Genomic DNA, 15,057 nt, shown 5'->3' with positions numbered 1-15,057 from the left:
AAAAAAAAAAAAAAAAAAAATGCCTTCAGCTGGATCTCATGGAGGCATTCTCAACTGAGGCTCCATCCTTTCAGATAACTGTAGTTTGTGTCAAGTTGATATAAAACTAACCAGCACCAAGTGGAAATAAAGAATATGGACAAGGACGACTGACTGACTGATGGTAGAGACAAAACACACAGCTGCACATACAAAATAAATTCTACCACTGAACTACAATGCCAGCCCAGAGATTCTATTTATATAAAATGTCAATAGTAGGTATCTCTGGCTAGAAAATTTTCAGGTTTTCTTCTCATTTTGCAATGATTAAATATATATCTATATATCACCTAGGCAAAGTTCGTAAGACTCATTCACTCATGGCTGGGATTACAGGTATGCCTCAGCACACTGGTTTCAGTGCCAGGGTTGGAATCAGGGCTTCAAGCATGCTAGGCAATCACACTACCAACTAGTCACATTCCCAGCCTCTTGGGTTTTCTTGCTATTTTACTTTATTTTATTTTTGTAAAAGATTTTTAGAGTTGAAATAAAGCACAAATCTGTGTTAATATTATTTTTAGTCATTAACAGTAAAGGCTGTGAATAAAACTCAGTGGTAGAGAACTACTTTGCATGTGTAAAGTCCTGGATTCCATACCCAGCACTTTAAGAACAAATCACTTGATATTTATTAAATGCATGACCGCTGTTTTTAAAAACATGTAACAAGGCAGGCATGGTTGTACAGGCCTTTTAATTCCAATACTCAAGAGGCAGAGGTAGGCAGATCTCTTTGAGTTCCAGGACAGCAAAAACTGTTACACAGAAAAGCCCGTCCTGAAAACCAAAACCAAAACAAAACAAAAATAACAATTGTGAATAAAACAATATATTTTATTTCATCCCTGAAAGCAATGAAATCAGAGATGCTCAGGACTCATCAGAGACTGAACTGTACTGCAGAATCTACTGGCAATGGGACATCATTTCTTCACATAAAGGTACAGGGAAGACATTTCAGAAAGTTATCTTTCATGAAACAATATATTTCTTATACTTATTTTAACAAAATATTATAATCACTGCTACTTTTGTGGTAGCATTATAATAATGAAAAACATCGAAAACTAAATTCAATTTAGTCTAAATCTAGAGGCTAGCTGCACATAAGCAGTTATTATATAGAATAAATACTACGAAATATAGAATACTATATAGCAACTGGATTTGCTACAAAGGCTATTTAAATAAAGATATGTCTTATTCTTTACTAGAATTAACCAAATCAAGAGTTCTTGTGCTGTATACAGTAGCTGTTTCCCTAAAAAGATAAACAATTTTCATAATTTATATTTTAATGGTCTTAGTTCTGTAAAGTGGTCATTATATAAAATGAATAGCTAATCTGACATTTCCTAACACAGAATACTCTTAAATAACATCAACTCACATTAATTTTCCAAGCAGTTTTGTGCAGTACAAATAACATGTATTATATACATCTGGCTAAAGTCCTCAAGTCCTTTCCTTCCTCCACCGAAATAACCAAAGCAACACTTACCAAAATATGGAAATGATGTGCTTTCCTAACAGGAGAAACAGTCAATGTTTTTACATAGGGCCTGCTCTGTTGACTGGGCTGGCATTGAGTTGCAGCTCTCCTGTCCCAGCCTCCTGGGTTCCATGGCTACAGGCATATGAGCCCGAGATTTACTTTCAAATCAACAATCATGACTGTGGAAAATTATACATATTTTATTTTTCATTTCATCATAAAAATATGTATTATTCTGCAGAATATATGTAAGAAATTTTAAAGTATGAGATTAGCGATTACTATCACTTCTATTAAATTGTCCCAAATGGTTAGCTATGGACAGTGGCTGCTACCCATTTCAAAATTATATTCTTACAAATGCTATTTTTAAAAATATACAATTAACCTTCAGTTATTTTGAAGGATAGTGCAAATGAAAACATTCTTTGGGTCTATTTCAAAACATGATTTTCAACATGACACTTCCTTTCTCTGCTCATAATTTGAGTAACAAAGTATAGTTCTGGAAGTAAGCACGTTCTCTACTCACAGGGACAGTGCTGAGGGCAGGCGACAGAATGAGTTGAATGTTATTGTCCACTTATCTGACAAACATGTTATATACTTAAATAGTTACGTCTAGAAAGGACTCCATGTCTTTCTGGTGCTTTTGTTTCTTGACCTCTGTACAGAGATGGCCTCCCTGCTTACCATATCAACCTTGTTACCAAATTCCTGTTGAGAATACAGAACAGCATTAAAGAGCTTTGTGTCAAAGCACACTAATAATGCCTGTGATTATATATACAGAATTAGCATCCTATGAATCCAGCAAGCTCCTTGGGAATGTGTAGAGCTTTTATTGTCAAGTATTACTCTGTCCTAGGCAGCAGTTTAAGAGGTGTCCTGTGACGGATGTAATCCACAGTGATGTAGCTGTGCAAGGTGCCCTTCACTGCTATCTGACACTGCCCGAAACACTCGTCCTTTTGTTGGTTGTTACTGGCACCAAATTTCCATTGGTGCCATTGGTAGTGTTGGTGGCTGAACCATTCACAACAATATAGTCGACCTTGCTCTCCAGCTTCACCAAGCGTTGCAAAATGTCATCTAAGAGGACTGCGATCGTTCTCTTCAGATCAGCTATGGGGGGAAAAATTGGAATCAATCATATTAAATAGCAATAGAACACTTAATGTTTATGTCTTTACAGTTTAAGGGAAAGAGGTAAACAATTACCAGGATATTTGAAAGAAAATGAGCTACAGAAAAGCTACTTGGAGGCCAACAGAGAAAGCCTGATCACAGTCATCACTGGCACAATCCCCAAAGCAACAGAGTTACCAGCACACCAGGACTCTCCGCTTCTGAGAGCAGGGGTTCTGATTCAAAGTCTGGCTCAAAACATCAGTTCCTCTGTAAGGAACACCCACACTGTTTCTCACTGTTAAAAAACATATTTATGTTATATGTATAGGTGTTTTAGCTGCATGTGTGTCTGTGCACCATGCATATGCCTGGGGCCCAGAAGCCAGAGAAGGTGGTGGATTCCATGCTAGACCTAAAGACAGTTGTGAACTGCATGTGGGTGCTTCTGGATTCTTAGGAAGAGAAGCCAACGCTCTTACCAACGAGTCATCTCTTGGGACCCTACGCTGAGTTTCTGAGTATGTAGAAATTGAGCCAAACGGGGATGCTTCATAAAGATACCAGAAAGCAAGAAAGTCCACTTATTCTTAAGACAAAGGGGTTTTTAGGAGAGTTTACAGAGCAAACACCCATCCCCAAGGAATGTACCATCACCCCTCCTGCAAGTCACAGGTGTCTTATCCTAACCAGGAGGAGAAAGGTCAATAGAAACTAAAGAACAATGAACAAGATAAAGTGTAACGAGCCCGTGTTGTAAATTATAACCAGCCCACATTGTAAGCTGTAAAACTGTATAAAAACTGAGTGCTTTGTTTCCTCGGGGTTGCTCTGGTCCCGATTACAAAGTGACCCTGGTATAGCAGTTTCAATTAAAAATGTTAACCTCATGTTATTGCAGTGGCCTCCTTGATTCTTCACGAGTGGGGTACCCACACCTATTATAACAAGTAGGGTATAAGAAGGCTGGATCAGGCAGGTGAAGAACTAATGAAGGCAGGGAAGGAGAGCCCCATAAGCAAGTGACCCCCACACAAGCCAGACCCTGATGCTCCCTCCCGTGGGGAGCAGGGGTGGGGAGCCAGGGCACAGGGCAACCTGCTCTGACCTAAATTACTCTTTCAGGCTCAGCCTACATGACTCCAGGTTACTCCAGTAGCTCTGGCTCCATGCTGAGGACAAAGGTAGAGGCTTTCGACTGGCAGGCACTCACTGTGAAGCATTGACGGGCAAATGCTCCACAGTGTTCCACATGAGCGAGAAGGTAAACACAGGACCCATGGACAATACAACATCCTCACCTGGGTGCCATAAAGAGATAGACATCTAACACTGAGCCCATGGCAATGGCCCACCCACCTGTGGTACAGCCATCCCACTGTATCAAGAGAGGATAGATATAGAGGGTGGTTCTGATGCTTTGATCAGGAATCGCGGGTTATTGATGCTGAAGGTCGTCATTGCTGCCAACTGGATTTTGATCTATCAATAAAGATGCCAATGGCTGAGCACAGGGTGGAACCACTGAGAGTTACAAGGGCAGGACACAGAAAAGAGAATCAGAGGGACGATAGCAGCAGGAGAAAACCTATCATGTGAGTTTTCAGGTAAGTGGCCTCTGGCCACTTATCTGACTGGGCCTGGGGTAGCAGGGGAAGGACCAGCCATTGAGTTAGCCAAGGCATTTTAAGAATAACTGGTGTAGGTGTGTGTGTGTATGTGTGTGTGTGTGTGTGTGTGTGTGTGTGTGTGTGTGTGTGTGTGTGTGTTTCCTATTCGAGGATCTGAGATAGTTCTGGATATGTGCACACCTGCGACCAACCAGGAAGAGAGAGCGGTGTAGACAAAACTCCTGCAACACACAGAGAACTCCAAACTATCCATAGCAATTTAGTTCAGCAGGATCCCTCACTGCTTGATGAGCCCTAACCAAACTCCACCCATACATCTAGACCCCCGTCCTGCAGCTTGACTGAGGTGCAGTCCTATGGCCCTGGCTCAGCCTCTCAGCTCCTTCTTCAGCTCTGCCTCAGCAGGTTTCTCTGCAGCTCCTCTCACTGAGATGTGCAGAGCCTGTCTAATTTTCAGGGACTAGTTTCTATGCACTCTCACCTCAGTCTTAGTGAGGCCTCTCTGAACTCTGTTATCAACCGTTTGTGGCAGTTCTGAAACCTACACACAATTGTGAAGCGAGATGTGTGGTCTGAGGGCAGGCAAGGTGGCTTGTGGGTAAAACTCCTGCTATAAAAGCCTGAGAACATGAGTTCAATTCCCAGCGTCCACATTAGAAGAGAGCTAACTCCTAAACCTTGTTTCTGCCTTGCATGATCACTCACATATGCGTGCATGCACACGCACACTCACGAACATGGTGATACAATACACATGCACACAATAATAGACTAATTTTTTGAAATATGTGATCTGAGGATTATTAGCAATTAAGATTGGAATAAAAGATCTTGTGGCCTCACTGTCAGGACAGATGGGACCACCTGAAAAACTTCAGTCAATAAAACCAACAAAACTTGTGAATTTACTATCGCTGAATGAATTCTGACCTTGTGGAAAGATACACTGTGTCTATTGCTGACACCGCACACTCAGGAGACCTGGCCAGGCCCCCCAGGCCTGCACCTAGTTCTAATTTTAATTTCTTCCAGAAAGATTCTTAACCTCTGTGGAAGGTGGAGGGGCTTTAGTACATTTGTTTTCCTAGCTAGGAAAAAAAAAAGGATCATTCTTTCATGACTTGCCCTTCATGTTTCTCATAGGCTTTTCACAGACATTAGGGACTCAATAGTAGCAATTGATACTGTTATTTTTTTGTTGATCCTGGACCAAAAAGTCAGCTCTACCTCTGGTCTGTGATCCCCAGGAAAAATCATCTAACACCAGCTGATAAAGTTGATAGTAGCTGTGCTACCAGAAAAAGTGTGAGGCATACACATGCTTCTATGAATATAATTGATACCAGCGAATTACATTATAATTAAATGGCAAGTTCACAATTTTATGTGAAATTTTAAAATTTGCAGAAAGAAATGGTGGAAAATGGTGGATAATCAAAGAAATGCTGATGAAAAGATAAAACAAGGGGGCCGCAGAGATGGATCTGTGGTTAAGAACGCTGGCTGCCCTTCCAGAGGACCTGAGCTCGGCCTCCAGCACTCCTAGCGGGGGCTCGCAGCAACCTACAACTCCCAATTTGTTTTTGTCATGGTGTTTTGTTGCAGCAACAGAAACCCTAAGACACCGAGCTACAAAGCAAAACCTTGTCTCAAAAGACCACAGGTGTGGGGATGGGGGGCAGGTACAGACGCCCAACTCATAGCTTAGCAATTCAACAGCCACTTAGTCTCAGCCTTCACTTATTTTTGAAACAGATCTCCCACTGTACCTAGCTAGAATTTGCCAATCCTGTTAGACTAGCTGGCCAGCAGGTCCCAGGAATCCCCTTGTTTCCATCTTCCTAATGTTGAGATTACAGATATGCTCCACCATGCCTGGCCTTTTCTTTTTAACGTGGAAACCATAAATGGGGCATCTGTATCCCCTCCTCCAAGGCGCAGGAAATACTACAGAAGAAAAGGGCAGAAAGAATCTAAGAGCAGCCTTGGAATGGCATGCTACTGCACTCTTGAACTCACAGCCGTTGTGATATACTGTGACATAGCTGTAAAGCCTTTCCTCGAGAGGTATGACAAGCACTTCTGCTGAAAGAAAAAGGTGGCTTGAACAAAAGCAAACAAGCACTCAACCAACAAACTTACTATAGAAGCCCAAGCCCAGTGCACTCAGGTGCAGGAAAACATTGAGCTCAAGGTCAGCCTAATTTACAAAGCCAGAATCTGTCTCACAAGCAAATAGAGGTGGACACTCAGCTCAGTTAATAAGGTGCTCACCTAGCATGCACAAAACCCTAAGTTTGATAACACATAAACCAAGAGTCGTGGCACAGGCCTGTAATCCAGTACCAGGGAGACAGAGAAAGATCAGAAATTTAAGGCCAACATAGGAAACAGGAGACTCTGCCTCAAAATAAATAACTAACTAAATAAAACAGGCTAGGGCTAAAGCTTGATTTAGGATGTGTGGTGGTTTGAATAGGAATGCTCCTAAGGACTCATGTGAGGGAATGTGTGTGTGGCTCATATGGAGTGGCACTATTAGGAGGTGTGGCCTTGTTGAAATAGGTGTGGCCTTGTTGGAGGAAGTGTGTCATTGTGGGGATAGATTCTGAGGTCTTATTAGCTCAAGTCTGACCAGTGTGTCTGTCTCCTGCTGCCTGCAGACCAAGTGGTAGGACTCTTTTTCTAGCACCATGTCTGCCTGCCTGATGCTGCCATGCTTCCTGCCATTATGATAATGGACTAAACCTCTGAAACTGTAAGCCAACCCAATTAAATATTGTCCTTATAAGAGTTGCCGTAGTCATGATATCTCTTCACAGCAATGAAACCCTAATTAAGACAATGTGCTAGCCTAGCATTACGTAAAGGCCCTGGATTTGATTCCCAGCACTGAATGAACAGGTTTCATTCAGACTTCCTAGCTTCCCATCTCATCTAAAAGGAAAAAACTGGAACACATAAAGAATTTAAAACAAGCCAGATGTGTGGTCCACGTCTTTAATCCAAGTACTGGGGAAGTGGGGGGCAGGTGGATCTCTGTGACAAGGACAGCTTGGTATATATGGTGAGTTCCAGGGCAGCCAGAACTACATACAGACATCCTATCTCACAAAACAAAACAACAGGAAACTTAAAACAACAGATGGCTCAGCAGGTAAGAGCACTGACTGCTCTTCCAAAGGTCATAAGTTCAAATCCCAGCAACCATATGGTGGCTCACAACCACCCATAATAAGATCTGACGCCCTCTTCTGGTGCGTCTAACGACAGCTACAGTGTACTTATTTATAGTAATGAACTGATCTTTGGGCCGGGGAGAGCACCGACTGAGCGAGCAAGCAAGAAGGGCTGTCCAGAATAAGCAGAGGTCCCAAAAAACAGATGAAGGCTCACAACTATCTGTACAGCTACGTTGTGTGTTCATATACATAAAATAAATAAATGAATCTTAAAAAAAAAACCAACAGGAACCTAAGCTATGAAAGGGAGAGTTGCAGTAAGCAATGCTGGAACTATAGGTAAATCTTGGGACTTAATAGATGTTGTCTATTTGATGTTTATATTAAGTAAAAAAAATCTAAATATATTATATATATATATAAAAAACAATGATACTGTTACATACTCATTTTTAAATGCATATAATATACCTTATATATACATATTTTAAAGAGATGAATGTCATAATTTCTATAATGTACTTAAAATATAATGAATTTTATGTAAATATTAATAACTTAAATCTGTGCACGGGATATATAAGTACTATTTCTACTTTCCATTTGAAAATATTCACCTGTAATTTTTTTTAATCAATTTATAAAGAGCACAATGGCTGCTGAGCTCCACTCCTGTAAGTGTATTTATACAGGAACGAGCTGGGAAGGAGGCAGGGGACACCGTGCAGCTCTTACCATAGCCTGCCATGGATGCAGCGTTGTCCACATCCGCAGTGCTCCTGCTCTCCTCCGCCAGAGCTTTCACGTATCTTTTGCTTAAGTCTAGGATCTGCTCACGAAGCTTGACGCTGCTCTGCCGTCGCGGCTGCTGCAAGGTGTAGTGAAGTAGCATCAGCCCCCAGATGAGTCCGAACACCAGCAACAGGAAGCTCAGCTTCTGGGACATATTTTTTCTTGAGATTGTGCGGAACATGTCTGATGAAGGTAGCAAACAGGCTTGATCGAGGAGCAGTAACTGGAAACAAGACACCAAATGGCAAGCCTTTGGAGAGGAAAGAGGAGGAGCAGCTGTCTACTGCCGTCTGTCCATCTTCAGCAGGGCTGCGTCTGCTCTCATGCAACTGTAAATGAAGAGCAGAGGGTCAGAGCTACCTGCACCTGCACCAGGATGAGCAGGGACAGGGCCAGCCTTCTGATTTGCTCGAGTCACCCTCCTGACAGCTTTCTCTGCCACCTAACAAGCTTCCCGGTCATCTACTGGCTCCATTTTGTATCTTTTCTAAATTAAACTACAAGTAGATAAAAATTTGTTCACAGCTGAGAAATGTGCCACCATAGTCATAAAATTTTGAATGACTTCTCATCTGTCATGAAAGCCATTGATAAGGTTGACAGACAATATAAGATTCTAAGCTCTCTCTGTTCAAACATGACCACCAACTCCAACACAAAGGCGGCTTCTAAAGGAAACTGAAACAGGAGTGTCAAAACAAAAGTTAGAAATGATGAAAGGCAAATATAGAAATCAAAATGCCTAGCTAGCAAGAATTTCATAGTAAAATGTGTGTCGACACATGAATGTGCCACTAGGTGATATCACTAATGAGGCTGCACTAACCCTATGAAGTATCCACCCTACAGTGGAAAGGAATCAAGCGAAAGGTTAAAAATCATAAAACTCCGGCTGGCGAGATGGCACAGTGGGTAAGAACACTGGCTGTTGAGTTCAAATCCCAGCAGCTACATGGTGACTCACAACTACCCATAATAAGATCTGATACCCTCTTCTTGTGTCAGAAGGCAGCTACAGTGTACTTATATATAATAATAAATAAATCTTTGGACTGGAGCGGGCAGGGACTAAGCAAGCCGGGCCAACCAGAGCAAGCGGGGTTGACTAGAGCAAGCAGAGGTCCCAAAATTCAATTCCCAACAACCACATGAAGGCTCACAACCATCTGTATAGCTACAGTGTACTCACATACATAAAATAAATCTTTAAAAAAAATCATAAAACATGAAAGAGTTAGAATATAAAAATTAACGTTTATAAACCACCTATATGCTCAGGAAATAAATTTCTGGTTTCATCACGGGGAGGGGGGAGATGGGTAATAATTGAAGTAAAAACCTATAGTGCATTTCCCATGACTACTTCATAGCTTATTAAAAATAGACTTTAGGGATGCATTCATTTCTGCAGTGTGAACAAATAAACATGCCAATTTTAATCCATCTACTAGGGAATGACAAAACCAAATAAAACCTACTTTGAGACTACAACTAAAGGTGAATAGAATACAGTAACGTAAAGGTAACAACCCAGGCGCAGGAGCACACACGGGCAATCCCGGCATATGGGAGGGAAAAACAGCATGGTGAGCCCTAGGCCAGCTTAGGCTGCATGGGAGTGTCAAGTCAGTCTCAGCTACACAGCAAGACAAACAAATCAACCCCCAGCCTTCGGAGCATTATGAGTTTCATTTGGCACATACTGAGTTATGCATGAGGGATGCTCTATAGCCGTTCTTCCCCAGAAATGTGCTTTCTAGAAGAGATGCTTCAGGGTTTTTGTTTTACTTGAGACAAGCTCTCACTATACACCCTGGATGGCCTGGGACTCACTATGTACATCAAAGCTGGCCTCAAACTCACCCAGATCCACTGCCTCCCATATTTATAAAAGAGCTGCAAATTAAGCTCTTTTATCTAGTGTGTATCCCTAGCACCCTATGAAAAGAGCACGGGGACTCTCCAGTTAGTTCAAAAGGCAAGTTGCCATGACTGCAGAGCCAGAAACGCAACATCATTGGAGAACTGAGAACATGGCCAACTAGGTATTTCCAGCAGATGAAGAGCTAAATGACAGCTAAGAAAGAGAGAGGAAGGGAAAGAAAGAGAAAGCATATCCAACCAAACACTATGTGCTGAGGACCAGCAGTAGGAAAGCGGCAAAGCTGTTGTTTTCCATAGGTAAACCATATGGGCAGAAAAGCTGTGTGTACAGTGCAAGCACAGCGATGTAGAACACGCAAGGAGCTTGACTGTGAGTTGTGTTTAAAACAGCGAGGACATGAGGACAAGCGCAGTGCAGAGTGGCATGTTGTGGGTTGTGGTATGCTGTGTGTTCAGAACTAAGGCTACAGTGAAGCCACGTGAGGCAGCACGGGATAAACACAGACACAAACACTTTGGGTTTAATACACATTTGGTTTTGAATTCACTTCCTTCCGACTGCTGCACGTTGTTTCCCAATTTAAAAAAAAAAAAAAAACTCTCAATAAGTTACTCAATCACAGATGACAAAATATAAGATGTGACTTCACCATTGGCCAGAAAAGAGACCTTCTTCATAAAGGCAAGAATATTCCAACATGGACTCTCAGAATATCTGCTCAGTACTGATATGGGGGAAAATCCAGGTCTTCTCTCGGGGCTCTTAAAAATGGACCCAGAGGAAAGTTCAAGAACACTTTTATTAGCATTTAACCAGAAACCCCTGAGGGGCAGGCAAACGGTAGATCTCGACAGATTTATCTGAGCTAGCATGAAAGTTAGACATAGAACTGACAAGCAGCAGTATGACTGGTGCGGGAGAGGTTTAAGGAGAGTACAAAAGCACAGAATATCGGGGTAATTCAAAGTGTTAAGAAAAGCACACTGAAAAAAAGGAGAGAATGAAAAGGAGAAGTGAGAGTATTCTGATTGGTTCAGAACAGCCAGCAGGTTCAGGAAGCTGTGGCCTGGTGAGCTAATGCTTAAGGGGTGAACTTGAGAAGAAAGGGTACAATGTCACATTGAAGGACTAATTACCTATCTCTTTACCGTGCATGGCTTCCTAGGCTCCTTGACCATGCCCCACTGGAATGTTAGGTCTCCACCCAGACCACCGCTCTATTTTCTTGATCAGAAGTTATTTCTACTCTTTTTTTCCCCCATTAATTTATTTATCCACTTTACATCCTGATCGAAGCAACCCCTCCCCCACTCCTCACAGAGCCCCTTCCTCCACACCTCCTCCCTTCTCCTCCCCTGGGTGCTAACCTACCCTGGTACATCAAGTCACTGCAGGACTAGGCACATCCTCTCACACTAAGGCCAGACAAGGCAGCCCAGTTAGTGGAATAGGATCCACAGGCAGGCAACAGTCAGGGACAGTCCCCGCTCCAGTTACTGAGGGACCCACATGAAAACCAAGCTGCATTTCTGCTACATATGTGCAGAAGTGGAGGTTCTAGGTCCAGCCTATGCGTGCTCTTTGGTTGGTGGTTCAGTCTCTGGGAGTCCTCTCTTCTCCAGGCTCTCCCTACACCCAAACTCCTGCCCACCCCCATACCCCTCCTCATCCCTTCTACCACTCAGATCCCTCCCTCCTCCCACCTCCATTGACTATTTCCCCCTCTGGGAGAGATTCAAGCATCCTGCTTTAGGCCTTCCTTGTTAGCTTCTTTGGGTCTGTGGATTATAGCATGGGTATCCTGAACTTTATGGCTAATATCCACTTATTAGTGAGTACATACCATGAATGTCCTTTTGGGTCTGCATTATGTCACTCAGGATGTTATTTTCTAGTTCCATCCATTTGCCTGCAAATTTCATGATGTCATTGTTTTTAATAGCTGAGTAGTATTCCTCTGTGTGAATGAATCACATTTTCTTTTTTTTCTTTTCTTTTTTTATTTTTATTTTTATTTTATTTTATTTTATTTTTTTCGAGACAGGGTTTCTCTGTGTAGCCTTGGCTGTCCTGGAACTCACTCTGTAGACCAGGCTGGCCTCGAACTCAGAAATCCGCCTGCCTCTGCCTCCCAAGTGCTGGGATTAAAGGCGTGCACCACCACCGCCCAGCTTCTTTTTTTTTAAAGATTTATTTTATTTATAGCTGTACAGATGGCTGCAACCTAGCATGTGTATGGCTGCTGGGAATTGAACTCAGGACCTCTGCCGGCCTCGCTTGCTCCAGCCCTACTGGCTCCAGTGTAATTCACTGTAGCTGTCTTCAGACGCACCAGAAGAGGGCATCAGATCACATTACGGGTAGTTGTGAGCTACCATGTAATCCGAACTCAGGACCTTCGGAAGAGCAGTCAGTGCTCTTACCTGCTGAGCCATCTCACCAGCCCCGAATCACATTTTGTTTATCCATTCTTCAGTTGAAGGCCATTTGGATTTCTTTTTTAAATTTCTGGCTATTACAAATAAAGCTAATATGAACATAATTGAGCAAGTGACCTTGTGGTATGGTGGAATATCTTTTGGTTATATGCCCAGGAATGGTATAGCTAGGTCCTGGGGTAGAACTGTTGCCAATTTTCTGAGAAACTGTCAAATTGACTTCCATGGTGGTTATACAAGATTTAACTCCCATCAGCAATGGAGGAGTGTTCCCCTTGCTCCACATCCTTTCCAGCATGTGTTATCCCTTGAATTTTTGATCTCAGCCATTCTGATGGGTGTAAGGTTAGAAATCTCAGAGTCATTTTGATTTGCATAAGGACGTTGAACACTGAAGTATTTCTCAGTTATTAGAGATTCTTCTTTTGAGAATTCTCTGTTTAGCTCTGTACCTCATTTTTAATTGGATTATTTGGTTTGTTGGAGTCTAACTTCTTGAGTTTTTATATCCTCTGGATACTAGCACTCTGTGGGATGCACGGTTAGTGAATATGTTTTCCCAATCTGTAGGCTACTGTTCTGTCCTGTTGATAGTGTCCTTAGCCTTGCATCAGCTTTGCAGTTCAATGAAGTCCCATTAATTAATTGTTGACCTTAGTGGCTGAGCTACTGGTGTTTTCTGTTCAGGAATTTGTCTCCTGTACCAATTCATTGGAAGCAATTCCCCGCTTTCCCTTCTATTACATTTAGTATATCTGGTTCTTTGTTGAGGCCTTAGTTTTGTGCAAGGTGACAAATATGGATCTATTGCATTCTTCTACCTGTATTTCTACTCTTGACAATGCTCAGCCTCTAACAGAATGAAATGCCCACTTCAGTGGGGAGTCAGGGGTTTGGATGCAGACAATAATAAAGAAACTACATTCTGCAATCTAGTGGTGTCTCCTCCCTGATTTCTTACAGTAATAAGTAGACATTTATTATGTAAAGTGTTTGTCAATGTGTTAGATACACACAGTAGAGGTTTTATTCATCCACAAAGAAAAGCAAACTTATGTCACTTACAGGAAAATGGATGGAACTGGAAATCATCATTTGTGGAACTGGCCAGTCTCACAAAGTGTCGTGTTCTCCCTCGTAGGTGATAGTTAACTTTAAAAGAAACAAAAGGGAGAACAATTTGAAAAACTAAAAAAAGAGAACGGGCAAAGAAAGTGTAACAGACGGAGTGAATGTGATGAAGGGCATTCTCCACTACTCCGTTCTGTGTATGGAAGTGTCGATGAAACCCACTGCTCTGCACAGCTAATATACACTAATATGAGAAACAGAGAAGATAAGATTTGTCTTGGGAATAACAAAGATGTGAGAGGCTGGGAGCACGGATCCCGCTCTACGCTAGAGCTTTGAAAGGACATCAAGGAATAAAGTAGCATGGTGTGGACAACACAAAGAAGGAGAGATACCCCAGAACCCTATAACGATGTCTAGGAGCCAGCTCAGGCCTGACCAAGGGCTGAGAAGCCCCAACATCCAAGAAGGTTCCCTGAAGTAACCCCAGACCTGAGAATTAGCCTGCAAACCACAAACCATTCCAAGCAACATGGGAAGAAGTAACTAGGTCTTTAAAGGTACACATCTCCATTGTTCTTTCTCAGGCAACATTTTACAAAAAAATCACCTAGCAAAATTCCTTATAATCCCAGTACCAAATCTTACCCTACACCAATTAAATGAAATGGGGGTGGGAACCAAGCTCCATCTTTGTTCTTGTCTTGGTTTTTAATGATGTATTAGTGAGCATTCCTACACAGTGGGCAACCATTCTCCCTACCGCTGAGCTATGCTCCCAGCCAGCATTAGTATGGCTGGTTTTACAGTTGCCATTGCTTTACGACAGGTTTATAATATGGACTTCCGTGGCCTCCATAACTTTGCCTCTCAGCCTTTACAAGGGCTGGGATTACAGATGTGTGCTACTATGCCTGCTGCTACCAATATTTTTTAAAGAGCATTAGGTTAGTCCTCAAGTTACAGCCAAGTCAGAGAAGAACACTGCCATCTCTTCATGAAATGAAGCAGAAACAAGATTTGCAGGGACAGCATTGTAAATTCTGAGTTATAAATCAAATCATTTGGTGTGACATCAGAATCCTGCTGCTTGAGGGAGGTAGAAACCTGTGACAAGTTCTTGCTGCCAGAGTGGCCAAGTCCCCATTCTTACGAGGCAAGCATAAAGGTGAAAAGCCAACTCCACTGAACCACTTCAGTGTCAATATGAACACACATCCCTGTCTACTGGGAGTTACATGTATGCTTTCATATAGAAAGATGGACAGAGAGCCAGGCAGTGGTGGCACACGCCTTTAATCCCAGCACTTGGGAGGCAGAGACAGGCAGATTTCTAAGTCTGAGGCCAGCCTGGTCTACAGAGTGAGTTCCAGGACAGCCAGGGCTACAC

At 42.4% G+C, this 15,057-nt stretch overlaps 1 protein-coding gene across 3 annotated transcripts in view; it reads right to left on the bottom strand.

The window, feature by feature from the left end:
- Window positions 1-1,720: 1,720 nt before the first annotated feature.
- Window positions 1,721-15,057, bottom strand: part of Ccdc126 (coiled-coil domain containing 126) — a 21,051-nt gene continuing 7,714 nt past the window's right edge. For 2 of the 3 annotated variants that reach the window (XM_031381856.1, XM_031381855.1), the window contains 3 exons: window positions 13,662-13,748; window positions 8,217-8,602; window positions 1,721-2,665 (listed from right to left, as the gene is read on the bottom strand). In XM_031381856.1, the coding sequence (XP_031237716.1) occupies window positions 2,481-2,665; window positions 8,217-8,454 (423 nt within the window). In that variant the 5' untranslated portion in view covers window positions 8,455-8,602; window positions 13,662-13,748 and the 3' untranslated portion in view covers window positions 1,721-2,480. The remainder of the gene's footprint in view (window positions 2,666-8,216; window positions 8,603-13,661; window positions 13,749-15,057) is intronic. The other variant, XM_031381857.1, reaches the window with a different exon arrangement.

Source organism: Mastomys coucha, unplaced genomic scaffold, assembly GCF_008632895.1.
Source record: "Mastomys coucha isolate ucsf_1 unplaced genomic scaffold, UCSF_Mcou_1 pScaffold20, whole genome shotgun sequence".
Taxonomy (NCBI): Eukaryota; Metazoa; Chordata; class Mammalia; order Rodentia; family Muridae; genus Mastomys; species Mastomys coucha.
Note: the sequence above shows the minus strand (reverse complement) of the source record. Positions and strands in the feature narration are given on the sequence as shown.